Source organism: Carlito syrichta, unplaced genomic scaffold (genome assembly GCF_000164805.1).
Source record: "Carlito syrichta isolate Samal-C Ts95f unplaced genomic scaffold, Tarsius_syrichta-2.0.1 Scaffold147141, whole genome shotgun sequence".
In the NCBI taxonomy this organism is placed as follows: Eukaryota; Metazoa; Chordata; class Mammalia; order Primates; family Tarsiidae; genus Carlito; species Carlito syrichta.
Window position 1 is genome coordinate 186,753 of NW_007091237.1, and position 15,202 is coordinate 201,954.

General features: G+C 33.0%; 1 protein-coding gene across 1 annotated transcript in view; it reads right to left on the reverse strand.

The window, feature by feature from the left end:
- Positions 1-15,202, reverse strand: part of PCDH15 (protocadherin related 15) — a gene marked incomplete at its 3' end in the record, with an annotated part of 280,202 nt that overhangs the window by 140,170 nt on the left and 124,830 nt on the right. Inside the window, exon 11 of the mRNA XM_008050461.2 lies at positions 7,900-8,028. Coding sequence (XP_008048652.2) covers positions 7,900-8,028 — 129 coding nt within the window. The remainder of the gene's footprint in view (positions 1-7,899; positions 8,029-15,202) is intronic.

Genomic DNA, 15,202 nt, shown 5'->3' on the forward strand with positions numbered 1-15,202 from the left:
AAAAAAAAAAAAAAAAAAAAAGAGCAGAAGGAAAATCAGCATCTCACTGTAATTAAAGTTGTGAGCTTTAGTGTGAGTGAGATTTCCCAAAAGTACTGCCAAAAATCAGAAGAGCAACTTACAAAACACTTCTAAAATCCAAAGTTTAAGGAGCAACAGAGAATGAGAAGTTAGAAAGAATCAAACATATCTTAACTCAAAAACCAGGAGAAATCAGGTAAGTAGAATTTCAAGAAAAAGAGAGAACCATTTCAAATAGAGGAGTGAAGTTATTCTGATAAAAATAACATTTATAATAATGGTACCATGGGGTTGGGAGCAGATTTTATTTATTTTATACCTAGGATTATCCAACTATAAATATTTATATACACATGGATGCATGCACATGTATCTTTTTTTTTTTCATTATAGCTGACTAAATAGTAAGACTAAAAAAATGCTGAAAGGATAGGCCCAAAGTAAGTATTGTAAAAAGACATCCATAACCTTTTCTAGTCTATTTATGAACTGCTCATTGAATATTTGAAAGATCACCAAGTTTCAAAAATAGTCACAAACATTAGGTACAACTCTATTATAAATAATTTTAGGTAGCAGCATTAAAATAGACACCATCAATTTTTCAAATTGTGCGAGCTTTTTTCTTTACCCGAATGAGTACGGTGTTTGCATTAGATAGTTTGTCTTAGCAAGAGAAGTCATAAAATTCCCCACTTGCGGCCCACTTAAAAAAGAAGTATTATAGTTTAAGGCACTGTTGAATGTCATGCTGAGCTGCAAAAAATAAGAAATCATCATAAAGCTCCCCACTTTCATTTCATTTTCAGAACCCCACACAGGGAGACAACAACTAGATTAATCAGAGACAGACCACTGAAGGTCAGATTTATTTTGTTTAGTATTAAATGTATAGGTGAAGGCAACATTAGTTTCTTTTTAAAAATGACATCATCACTGTTGTTTTAAACACTACAGCTTACTAATAATTTTAAACCTGCTTTAAGGGTTGAAAATTTAATCGCTGCTTACATATTTCAGCTAAGATTTAGCATGCAGATCTCATATCTGGAATAAATACATTTGTATTTTAGGTAAAATAAATTCAGTCTCTTTTGTTTTAGAAATGGAAAAATGTATTGTTGACTCAGGGTTCTCTTTCTGTTACCTAGAGCTAAAAGAAGTCAGTTCAGCAGAAGAGTTTCTACAAAGCATTAAAAGGAAGATTGCTTTAAAAAAAAAACTTATGTTATACTGCATACGATACTGAGAAGCTTGTTTATTGTTTCCAAGTATGCGTTGTTTTTGAGTATGCCCTCTTTGATGCATTTGTACATGTTTATGCCCAGGGTTACTCTGGAAAACAGAGATGAAGAATTTAGTCCTTAATCTTGAGAATTCTGGCCCTTAAGAAACTCCTCAACGAGATGCTCCCATGAAAACTAGACAACTCTGATATAAGCAAAGATCCCTTCACTTCCTTCCCCACAACCTCAACCCAATCAAGATTGAGTTCACCGGACACGAGTTGAGAAAACATGTGAAAGTGAGAGATTCCATGTCGAATTAAACATCATGATTGTCTGTTTCTGATAACACAGGACTCATAATGGGACCAAACTCATCTGCCTGATTCTTGCACATTAGGAATCATTATTCATGCTCCACTTGGTTTCAGGCATAAATAAGATTCTGGGAGACACATTCAAGTTTATTTTTGGGAATACATCACTTTAAAAGTTGACATATACTATTTGTATATATTTGTGAGGTAGATGTGATATTTTGTTAGACTGTGTAATGATCAAACCAGATAAGTTGGCGTATCCATCACCTTATTATTTTTATATGTTGGAAATATTTCAAGTCCTCTTTTCTGGCTATTTTAAAATACACATTACACTGTTGTTAACTATAGTCACAATACTCTGTTACTGAACATCAGAACGTATTTCTCCTTTCAAATGGAATGTCTATACCCATTTGCCAAACTCTCTTCATCCTCCCCACCCCACACCCTTCCCAGCCTTTATCTATCAATTTACTTTCTACCTCCATGAGATCAACTTCTTTAGCTCTCATATGTGAGTGAAAACATGAGATATTTATCTTTCTCTTCCTGGCTTATTTCATTTTTGCATAATGAACTCTAGTTCCATCTATGCTGTTGCAAATGACATGATGTTGACTATGTCATTTTTAAACATAAACTTGACAGAACTTGTCTTATTTATTATTGTTAGATAAGGTAAGGAGTTTAGACAAATGAGGTCTACTTTTGAGATTATGCACAATAACAATATAATAATAATTATTACACACAGTCCCAATAATAGATCCAGTTTTACCCTATACTTTTGACCTTATGTAGCAATAATAATCAAATACATACTTTTCTTATATTTATCATTTTATATTTTTTCATTTACTATACAATATCTCTATATTCCCTCCCCCACCTTTTCTCTCACATATACAAACACACACACTTGAACACTTGCAGACGCCACAAATTAGCATAAATCAGAATCAATGGTGGAGCTTGCTAAAACACAGATTCCTGATCTCAGTCCCAGGATTTTTTATTTAGTCTTTGTTAGGATAGGGTCCAGCGGTTTGCATTTCTAAGTTCTCTTTGGTGCTTACATTAATTCTGCCTGTTGGGGGACCGCACTGTGATAACTAACTAATGCATATTCTTACTTTTTCGGTCAACTTACATATAAGCAAATCATAGAAAGTTTGGTCATAGGAAATTTTCTATAGCATAGTGGTTAACACCACACATTTGAGTCATTCACATATGTACAATAAAAATAGTATAGTTCATGGCACATTTTAAGTGTTTAAAAACTAACAGTCATAACTGATTACTGATTTTTAACTATAGTTATTGTTCTATCCAATATGCCTCCTTCAATTCAAGCTTCATATATTTCACTAGCTGGACTTATTTTAACATAAATAAACAAAAATACAAAAATCAGGATTGTGACCATGAACTCCATTTTGATAATCCCACACATCCTTCATTTTCTTTAAATTTATATATAAATGTGAACATATGCATATGTATGTTTATATACTTTATGTAGACTTGTAGCAAAGCTTGAGCAAATAATCTTAAAAAGAAAAAAATATTGTTTACAAACTGACTGACTCTAATTTTGCCTGTAGTGATGCTGTAAAAGAGAATCATTTATCAACTTAAGAAGTTATGCTCTGTTAAAAATATTCTCTAACTATAGAAGCATGTTAATGCATGAGTGCAGTTTACTTTTAGTTCAAAGAATCACAAACAATTGCTTACTATGATTTAATAATATTGTAAAATATGACTTTTTGAAATACTATAGGTAGTCATACTTTATAAACAATTTATCATAATTACGATAGATAAAAATTAAGTATACATTATCTCTATATATTATTCTAAACATGTGCATATATTGCAGGTATATATTAATTCTTTCAACACTAGAAGAAATGAATTCTATTATTATTCCCATTTTTCAGGTAAAGAGAAAGACTAAATTGCTTATCCAAAATCACATTAGTTACTTTGGTAAGACCCATTTGAACTCAGGCAGTTTGACTTCAGAACCCATGTTTTAAGCTGTTCATTAACTTTTGTATACTGTTGGGAGGCTAGATCTGGATTTATGTAATCATATAATCTAGTGGCAGGAAGAACCAAGTGACCAGAAAGTGGTATTCTCTTCACAATATATAAGGAGCATAAGAAGTCAGGGCTGGCAGATAAGATGAAAAGTCCGGAGTTCCTGTGTGGTGAGTCTAGAATTCATGGTCCAGCATAAATCAGATTAAGGGAAAGTAGAAGAGCTGGACACAGATTTAGGAAATTGCTTTAGAGTCAGTTTATCTAAAGCCTGAATGGCCCTTCATAGAGGTTATGTCACGTTCTGCTGTCATAAATTTCAGAATAGCAGATGCCATGTCCTTTAAGCGAGTCCCCAAAGATCCAGGGTTGTAGATTTGATTAGATTGTGACTGCATAGAAACATTTTGGGGCTTTTGCTGATATCTGGTCACCAGGGACTTAAGGTCAGCTGAGAGTTCTGCAGCAGCTTGTATGAGGCTTCTTATATCTGACACTCATCCTGAAGGTGAACTACTGGCATGCTTGTGGTCCAGTGTCAGGATATACATGCAGATCCTCTAGATTTTATCTCCTGTCAAATACTTTAAAAGATACTAAACAAAACATTCCACTGACAAAGCCTTTGTACCATTCACTCTTTTATTAGACCCCATCTGAACTCAACATATTTTTCAATCAATATTCCAGAGCTCCTCCAAACAACTCTTCCATTATAGTCAGACTATTGATTTAGCGTCCTGAAATTTCCTCTTCAGTTGAATTTATCTTGTTTAACATTTTGTCCTGGTGTCTATATTCCTTTTCTTCCCCAACCTAGATTTTATAAATATGTCAAAAAGTACTGGGAATAGCCTGTTTTTCCCATGAAGCCTTCACCTAGCCACCTTGTCTACTATAATATCTCTCATTCTTTTCATAAAATAACTTACATCATCAATTTGACATTTGGTATATATTCTTACTCTGTTTACTAGGTTTTATTAGTCTTTTCTTTTACACTGCTACTGCAAATACTTTGAGAATATTGATAAAATTTACAACTCTAAATGTAAAATATAATATACCTGTGAATAGTCAAATCTAAATTAAATAATTGCTGGTTGGTTGTTAATTTTTTAATATGCTGAATAAGACATGTCTGCTCTGTGTAATCAAAAATATTGCATCAAAAGTGTTCCTTAGTTATTATAGTTTTTACTCTAACACCACCTTTAAAAAGTAAATAAAAAGTGCCTTCACCATTGAGTTCAAATATTGGATTATTCATATTAAAATGTCATTAGAACATAAAAACCAAGTTGATAGCTCAATTTCAGTACAGTAATTAACCATACATATCTTGGTTTTAAGTGTGTCTTAATAGTTTTTGATGACAATTAAAATTAAATTTTACAAGCGGAGCATGAGTCATTTAGTGAAATTAATGTATTATATAATTATCATTAGGTAGCAACAGGAGGCCATTATGATACATCAAAATTCCATCCTATGAACATTACAACTTCTCTGAAACTGTGCAGAATCAGTTGGATGCAGCCTGCTTTGAATGTTTCCCTCTTCTTTGTACTTTCAAAATCGTTTTAGTTTTTATGAAAACATGTTATTGCCTCAAGACCAAGACAACTGCACTGTATCAAATTATGACTGCTAAAGTCCATATTTCAATTTTAAAAACTGAAATAAATTATAGAGGCCATTTCTCATCAAATTTAAGAACTAGAAAACAAGATAAAGGTTAATGCAATAATTCCCTCAGGGACAAAGACTCATTAGGAAAAGCAGCAAAAATTTTAAAAAAAGAAAAAGAAAAAAGGAATTTAACTAAAAACTAATCATCATGCTGATGTTTACTTATGTGTTATTGGTTGTATATTCCATATGGGTTTTATCTCCCTAATGCAAATGAATTAAGAAAATGGGCAAGATCATTTTTATAAACGATTTCATGACCTGTTTGCTTTATCTCAATAGTTGATAGATATTACTAAATGAAACTTTCAGTTTTTGTAATGTTGCATTGTAGAGTAACAATGTTAAAGTAATTTAATTGTCAGTATGATTAGAGTATTCCATTAATTCTTGCCTCATCTGCCTGGACTATTGCAATTGCTTCCTATTTCAGTTTTCTAGATGTAGAATCTTCCATTTCAGTCTACTCAGGAGCAATCTACAAAATACCAATATAATGTTGCCATATGTCAGACCTGCTAGTGGTTGCCCCATCACCTTTATGACATGGTAGGGAAAAGTGTTTATAAGATAGCATGTTTTAATCATTATAATTATTATGTACCACACAAGATTTCTCTATGCCTTTACTTACATAATTATCTTTACCTAGACAGCTCCCAAGCCCTCCCAACTTCCCTCTGACCAGTATTCATCCTTCATAAGTCAGTTTCTACTTTGTTGTTTCTTTCTTTGTCTCTTTTTCTCTTTCTGTTTCCCTTTGCACACCACCTTATCAGACTTTATCACCATGTTTGCTTACATAGAAGAAATTGTCAGTGCCCTATGCATGTCCTTCAGAGCATTTGGTATGCTCTGGCCAACTTCCACCTGCTAGTATCAAAAGCCTGATTTAATACCATATATCAAAATTTGCAGAGGGACTTTGGTTACTTGCTTGTGCCAAAGTCAAGAAGAACCAAAAGTTGCCACTTTAAGCTCCATTATAGCAGCCAGTAGCTCTCAGGATTTAGTATATACATTTTCCAGTTTCATCCTTCTCAAGAGGGGTAATTCTGATATATGCATTTCTACTTTTCTCTAGAGTTTGCCCTTAGGATTCAGCTCTAATTCTCCTAGTGATAGCTGGTTTAATAGAAATCCCTTAACTGTCTGCCTTCTCTTCTTTGCATCACTTTCTTACTTCCCTATAGTATTACTTAAACTTCTCAAAGAAACAATTTATACCTGAATATTTTATCTCCACAATTTTTCCTGGAGAATCCACCGTAAGATATTTGACACCAAAGGTACTGTGGGGGGGCAGAACCTTCAGATGGGATTCTGCAGTTGAATCTCTTGCTGGCCAGTTGGCATTAAGATCAGTTGGCATGTTATAACATCAGAATGACCAACATTTTCCCCTGTGGTGAATTGGGATGGCATGAAGGTGCAAGGAGATGTATGCCTTAAGCAATATTTCCAGAATTTGAAAGAGATAGTGAAAATGATAATCATAATGACTATGGAATTGGTAGTTATGTTCAGTAAGCTGAAGGAAGAAAATGACTTTAATTCAAAAAGGCTTAAACTAGTAAATCAAAACCTCAAGACAGAACGTAAAAATCACAAGATCTCTATAACAGTATTTAAAGAAACCCTCTTCTTTTGCAGCCAGAGAAGATTGCACTAAAAATCTGACTCTCTGTCTGATTAAGAGAGTAACAGAACAGTTCAGAAGGCTTACTTCAGAGCACCAACAAGACTTTTGTGCAAAAGCCAGGGCCTTACCAGGGAAGGTATCACCCTGACGCTTGGGTTTGCAACACCCAAGCGGCTACTCCTCCTTACTAGAGAAAGTTCTTTCATTTCCTGAAGACCACATAGACACCTCAACTGAGGCAGATGCTTCAAAATATGCACATCTTCTGCAAAATATTTTCTCCTCTGTAGCTCCCAATTAACTATGTTCAAAATCAAGCAGGGCCCAACTGAGGAAATACTATCTGTGCTTTAAGAATAAATGGATTATTCATCAAATGAACCGCAGAAACTGGCTCATATGTTCAGGAAGGTCTCAGGAGAGCATGCCTAGAAATAAATCCTCAGAATGCTGAATAAAGGATATATGTAAAATGTAGGACACCTTGTAGATTCTAAAGATTTGTTTATACAATCAAATGAATTCACATATAAATATGTATTTTGTTGTATGAATGTCTACATCTATACCTAACGTTACACTTAATTATATAGTTATCTAAGATATTTTAATACCATAAATAAAACCATATATAAAATAAAAACAGTCTCATATTAATCAAAGTTTAAAAAATACAGTGATCATAAAGTACAAATCTATATACTTAACAAATTAAATTAAAATATATAGAATAAATCAGTGTTTAAATCATACAATGATCATAAGTATTTATTCATATACTTAATAAATTGAATTAAAATGTATAGAATATGATTTTTTTTAATTGGTGTATCTAGAACAGCCATTTAACAGATTACAAAGCCCTCATCTTTTTTTAAAACTATAATTTAAGAAACGTATGCACTTAAAAACACACATTTAAGATATATATAAAAACTCCACTTACCCTTACTTGACCCACAAAGGCATTGGCTTCTTCCTCCACCACAGATAAATTTCTAGGCAGATAGGGATCAAACACTGGAGCATTGTCATTGACATCTGTCACCACCACATTTACTGTGGCAGTTGAAGTCTTAAAGAAAAAAAAATAAATGTGAGAGGTACTATTTTTATTTTGAATTCATTTAAGTGGTCATCCCAGCATTTCTCTCTGAAAAGCATCTCATTCCTATTTATAGTTCTTAGCTTTTCAAAAAAAAGTTAAAAAGAAGCTTGCAATTTCCAAGCACCTCAAAAAACAGATGGGAAAAAGCAAATGATGATATTAAAGGGCAAACATCTCCTGGAAAATGTCAAGTATTTCCTGGAGGCCTACTTTCAGACAATGATTTTATCCTTATCTTGTTCACATTTTATGGGTGACAAGCTTTTGTTTATACACACATACACTCTTTTATCTCTGAAATATGCAATTTCTATAGTTTTTGCTGTTTAAAAATATAACTATATATTATAAAGGAATATGGCACATTAAGTAGATATTTTCATGTAAGCTAATGCTTTCAGGAAATACTACCTCATTAATTTTCTAGGTTTATATCTAAACTCAAATCTTCAGTACCATAAACTATTCATGAAATGATTATCTTGTAAGCATACAGCTGTGGAAATGGTAAGCAGGCAAACTCACCAATAGTACATGCTACTTAGTTAAAAGTTAAATTTCTGGCCTGCTGCAATCAGAAAATATTATATAGGTCAATGACTTTTGCACAATCAAGGAACATCTTCATGTGTGAATCAGGCTGGAAACTGCTCTCTCTAATCAAATCCTGGGTACAGCACATAGCTTCTACCTGGCCCTGTCACATTGCGGGGCAGATCATAGAAGGCCAAGAGCAAAGTCAACAGAAAGAAAAATCTTAGTCTAGAAACTACAAATTTTGGTATGCTGTGGTAATTAAACTATTTAGTAATGTGTAAATAAAAATAAGGAAGAAAAGCAGTATGACACTGTAAAGAGAGAATTATCCAACTTTTGTTTTAAAAAATACAAACATTTATATTAATTTATAAGTGATTGTAGTGAGAGACTAAACAGCTGAGCACTAAGAAGTGACAAATAGCCTGGCGTGGTGGTGTGCATCTGTAGTTCCAGCTACCTGGAAGGCTGAGGCGAAGGGATCACCTAAACCCAGCAGGTCGAGGTTGCGGTAGCCGTGAGCATGCCTCTGCTCTCCAACCTGAGCGATAAGAGTGAGACTCCAACTCAAATAAAGCAAATAAATAAAAAGTGACTAAAAGTGGGTGGAGCTGAAAAGGTTTTGCACAGTCTGGGGTTGAGAGGTCAAGTAATTAAGTGATTTCCTAGCTACGAACAAGGAGAAATTTTGGTAAATACCCCATAGTTTCTGTTGGGATTGCTGAAGTTCTGAAGTTCTACAGTATATGAGTTATGGTGCATGGGCACTAGGCTAGACCTTACTCAGATTTAAACCCAATATTCAAATTCTGACTGGACTAAGGTGATCTGGCTCATTTAACAGAAGCAAAAGCAAATTCTCTTTTCAGTTACATAACTTCATCTCAAGCCTCTATAGTCTTTTGATACACAATGTTCAGCAGTCATTAAAAAATTACCATGCATAGCAAGGAATACTTGGGTGATGGTAGTGGCTAATTTCTTTATCTGAGTACTGGCTATATCAATGAACTCATCTCTTGAAAATTCACATAGCTATTTACATATGATTTGTACATATTTCTACATTTAATGGTCAAAAATTTTATTTAAAGACATGTACAAAGGTGACCAAAACAGTACTAGGCTACCAAACTCTGGGATCGACTCAAATGTCCATTGATAGTAGTTATATAGATTATATTTTATGCATGCAATGGGATAATATATAGTACTAAGAATGCACAAACTCCTGCCACAAGTAATCAGATGGATGAATTTCATGAACATAAAGTTCAGTGAAATAAGTCAAACAGAAAATGGTACATACTAATTTCATTTATATAATTTTCAAAAACAGGCATAATCGCTACATGATAATAAAAGTTAAGATATGGGATCACTTTGGGAAAGATGATGGAGTAGAAAGAGATATAATCATAAGGTTGAGCTTCTGAAGTGCTAATTAGTTTCTGTTTTTTGTTATGAGTAGTGGTTATATAGGCATGTTTGCTATGTAAAAATTCATTAAGCTGTACAGTTATGGTTTGTGTATTCTCCTGTGTGTATGCTATATTTTCATGCAATCATTTAATTTAAAAGATGCATACACACAAGCCTACTTGTGTGTAGATGTACGTAAATATGTGGAAAGAAATTCAAATGCTATTCAACTACGTGGAATCCAGATGATTTTATTTCCCCCCCGTAACTTTTATGTATCTTCCAAATGTTCTCCAAAAAGCCTACTTAGTCTTTATGACAACAAAGTATTTTAACAAATGTTTCTTCTTTAAAATTTGCATTAAAGTTGGAATCAGTAATGATGTGTTTTTACAGTTGTTGTAGTTTCTGTTTTGCCTGAGGGTAAACAAGACATTAAAATTGACAGCCTGAAGCCAAAATCTAAGAGCAGCTGACTTAGAATTCGCTGACTTTTCTTCAAATTGCCTTACACCTTTCAAGTCAGCCCAGTTGTATTTTCCTATCAATTCACTATATACTTTATCTCATCGTATTCAAAATTCCTAGTCTTGATACCATGGAGCAGAAGGATTTCAGAGTATTCTGGGTTATCAAAGACTGTGACTCATAATGAGGTAATGTGGCACAGAACTGGATCATGAAATAAACTAAGAAGTTGAATAATGAGTGCGTCATTTGGTGCTAATAGGTCATAACATTTATAGACTATGAAGACGTATTTCTTCATGTCTTAATTAATTTTACATGAAATGAAAAAAATCATGTCTCTGGCAGAATTGTAAAGTCATAAATATAAACAGAATAATTTCCAGTTTATATATTTCTTGAAAAATTGTCTAGAGACCACTTGTATCAAAACATTGGGTAATCAATACAAATGAATATTTCAGAGCTACACATTAGGTCTATTGACTCTTGTTTTGAAAATAATTATAGATTGGTTAGTTGTAAAACACAATCATGTAATTTAAAAAATTCTACAGAAGGATGGCAAAAATATGCTTCAATATGGATTTGTGCTCTGCTTGATAGGTTCAACAAAGTGCATAGTATTTAAATCTCTTATTAAGAAAGGATTTTTTCATTGTTTAAGTTTAAATAATAGTAAGTGAACACAGATCATTTTAATTAAAGTGAAAAAAGACAATGTGTCAGCTAACACATTTCCAGAACAATTAATTTAAAAATCAATTTCTATTATGCAAATTAAATTTAAAAGAAATCAAATTAATATGCCTAATAAAAGATTACCTGTTTTCTGTCAATGGAAATTTGCTTACTAATTATTTTCTCAAATGATGTATCAACTTACAATTGCACTTGCTAGAAATTCTTGAATTTTAGTACTCAGTACTACAATGGATCACTTTCATGATTATTATTTATTTTAAGTATGTGTTAGGTTTTTAAAATTTAAATAATGAATGAATTCTCAAAATGATATTCCATTCTCAACAATGCAAGGAGTTATTTCTGTTGTAGCAGACAATTTGAATACACATTTATTGTTATAAACTGGTATGATCCTGAAATAAAAACACTAACATATCATCTTTGGTTTTCTACAGTGCAAAAACTGTATGTTATAAAGTCATAGTCAAAGAAAACAAAGTATATTCATCTACACAAAACAAAATAGATTTATCTACATAGTTTATAAATATTCACAAACTCATACTTTGAGTATTTTATAATCTTTATTTTACATTATGCACTTTATTAAGCCTAACAAGTTAATTTTTTAAATTATTGGAAACCAGGTAAGATAATTAAAATTCTTTATACATTCATTGATTGTTAAGTATGAAATTATTATGATGATTTTATGTTATTTGAGTTTAAATGAAAATATATACTTATAAATTGACAATCAAAAAAATAGGTACTTTATGTAACAGAAATAGAGAATGAAATTATGTACTTTTTTCAATGTAAAGGTACACCTAGAGTCATATCTATGCAAATTACTAAAGATGTGTTAAACATGCAATTTTCAAACAAAAAAATTTCTTTTACTGGGATATAAATTATTTATAATAATATTAGGACTGGTGCTGTGGTTCAGGACTATAATCCTAGTGCTTCGGGAGGCTGAGGCAGAAGGATCATTTGAGGCCAGGAATTCAAGACCAACCTGGGAAACATAAGAGACTATCATCTCTACGAAAAAATAAAAAGTAAATAAAAAATAAGAAAAAATAAGCCAGGCTCAGTGGCTCAGCCTGTAATTCCGTGCCTTTGGGATGCTGAGGTGAGTGGATTGCCTGAGCCCGCGTGTTCGAGACCCGCCTGGGCAGCGAGACCTCATCTCTACAATAAAATCAAAAAATCAGCCGGGTGTGACAGCGCATGCTTGTAATTCCGGCTACTCGGAAGGCTGAGGCGGAAGGATCGCTGGAGCCCAGCAGGCGAGGCTGCGGTGGCTGGGAGCGGCCACTGCACTCCAGTCTGGGTGACCGAGTGAGACTCCAACTCAAAAAAAAAAAAAAAAAAAAAAAAAGAAAAGAAAAAATAATCAGATGTGGTGGCACATGCCTATAGTCCCAGCTACTCAGAAAACTGAGGCAGGAGGATTGCTTAATCTCAACGGGTGGAGATTACGAGGAACCAAGATCTTGCCACTGTGCTCCAGTCTGAGTAATGAAGCAAGACCCTGTCTCTGAAAACAAACAAATAAATAAACAATAAAATAAAATAACAATATAAAATAGTATTATGTGAGGAAAGAGAAATTTAGAGTTCATAATAGTTATTCTTATTTTGAATGAATATTATAACTTTATTTGCTTTGGGAAATGGCATACACGGAACTTATATTTGTGTAAAAAGTAATTTATAATTTAGACATTTATTCACACACAAATGTGTAAGCGTATGCTCATGTCTGAATAACAAAGCATGTAAAGACACTAAAACAAACTTAAACAAATTATGATCCCAATTTAAAGTTACTAATGCAAAAGGAATTTTAATTTCACTTATTTTATCAATTTCACTAATGTTTGTATTACTAAGTGTAGATATCTATTTCAAGTACTGTGCAATGAAGATACTTTTAATCCAAATAAATCTACGACAGTGCCATTAATGTACATGAATTCATTTCATGGGCCAAAGAAATGCTTTCTTCATTTCAACCAATTTATTTAAAATTCTTGGTCATCTGTTAATTTCTCTGTTCCAATTAGCAACAGAAAGACTATTACAAAGGATGAGGAGAATACTCTGGTAACACTGACCAATGGTGCACTGAAAAAACACTGAGCTATTAGGAACCATGAGTGCTAAGACAGATGCTAACCTTCCTCTAGCAAATTTACCTTTCTGAGCTTCTATTACCATGCTGGTAAAATGAAGAATTTGAACCTCAGCTGAAGTATCTCTTCCACTTCTAAAATTTTACAATTATAAAATATTTTAAAAGTCTTCAGTCACTCAAAATTTCACACACACAAACACACAAACACGTGTAGAATCTAACCAAACGGAACCCAAGCAAAAAATTAAAGATGTAAAAAAAATCATTAATAGTTAATGGTTTGGGCTAAAATTTTCTTTGAAAGCAATATAGCTTATTAATTTTTATAAAATTATTTATAAAATTTATTCACCATAGAAATGTATCCTCTTAATCAATGATATGCCTCAATTTTCTTCTCTGTATAAATATTAAAGAAAGAAATTCAGCTTCTATCAGGAATATCATTATAAACAAATACAGATAGGAAATTTTGTTTGTATCGTTCATTCTTCCTTGATTTATAATGTATATTTTAAGATGTTCTCATTTACAACATTTTCTTTCCTCTACCTGACTCTTTAAAGTAATCAGCTTTAGGTGGTAGGTATATTGGTCTATAGAAGTGATTTACTAATTTGCAAATGATACAGTCTCTCTTTTCTGAAGTATAATTTAGAATGACAAAATTGATTAAACAGTTAATTGTGGATTATTAACTAACTAGTGCTTTTAAAAGTAAATTCTGGTTTATTTCGCTTAGAATAATCTCCTCCTACTTCGTCCATGTAGTCACAAATGATGAAATTTTCTTTTTTTAAAACTGAATATTATTTCATTATGTGTGTGGGTGTACATGTATATATAAGAGGGGAGGACCCCAAACAGGTATTTATTTTTAAAACCGTGTATTTATTCCTACATGTTTAAACTTCAGTCACCTTCAAAGTAGTCTCTGTTTGATGCAATGCACCTATCAAGATGCTTTTCCCACCACTCAAAACAGTTTTTGAACTTATCATTGGTAATGCCTGTTAGCACTTCTGCCATTTTTTGTTTGACCTCGTCTACATCGGCAAAATGTTTTCCTTTAAGGACTTTTTTTCATTCAGGGAAACAAAAAACAGTCACTCAAGGTAAAATCAGGTGAATAGGGAGTGTAAGGCATGGAGGTTATGTCATTTTTGATCAAAAACTGCTGAACACCTGGCGTAGTACCACCCGCCTGTACTTTCAGCTACTTGGAAGGCTGGGGTGGAAGGATCGCCACAGCCCAGCAGGTCGTCAAAGAGATAGCTGTCAGAATGCCACTACACTCCAGTCTGGGCAATGGAATGAGACTCCAACTCAAAGAAACAAAACAAAACAAAAACAACTGCTGAAAACATTCTGCATGGTGTAGGCAGGTGCACTCATAAATCATCCATCATGAAATGGACAAATGCATTAAAAGAATCTTAAAAAAGAAAAAAAATTCACTTAAGTCAAAAGCAGCCTCTCACAACAACACTAGCTGGTACACTGATGCTGATGGTCTCTTAGAACATTTACCTAGTGGGGGAAGCCAGTACAAGAGGCTCATTCTCCAAAAGATAATTCTGGGTTTTTTGGGGTCCCCCTTCATATATACACATATCGCATATTATATGTGTATGTATATACACACATATATACATATATACACTCCATATATATGTGTGTATATATGTATATATGTGTGTATATACATACACATATAATATGCGATATGTGTATATATGAAGGGGGACCCCAAAAAACCCAGAATTATCTTTTGGAGAATGAGCCTCTTGTACTGGCTTCCCCCACTAGGTAAATGTTCTAAGAGACCATCAGCATCAGTGTACCAGCTAGTGTTGTTGTGAGAGGCTGCTTTTGACTTAA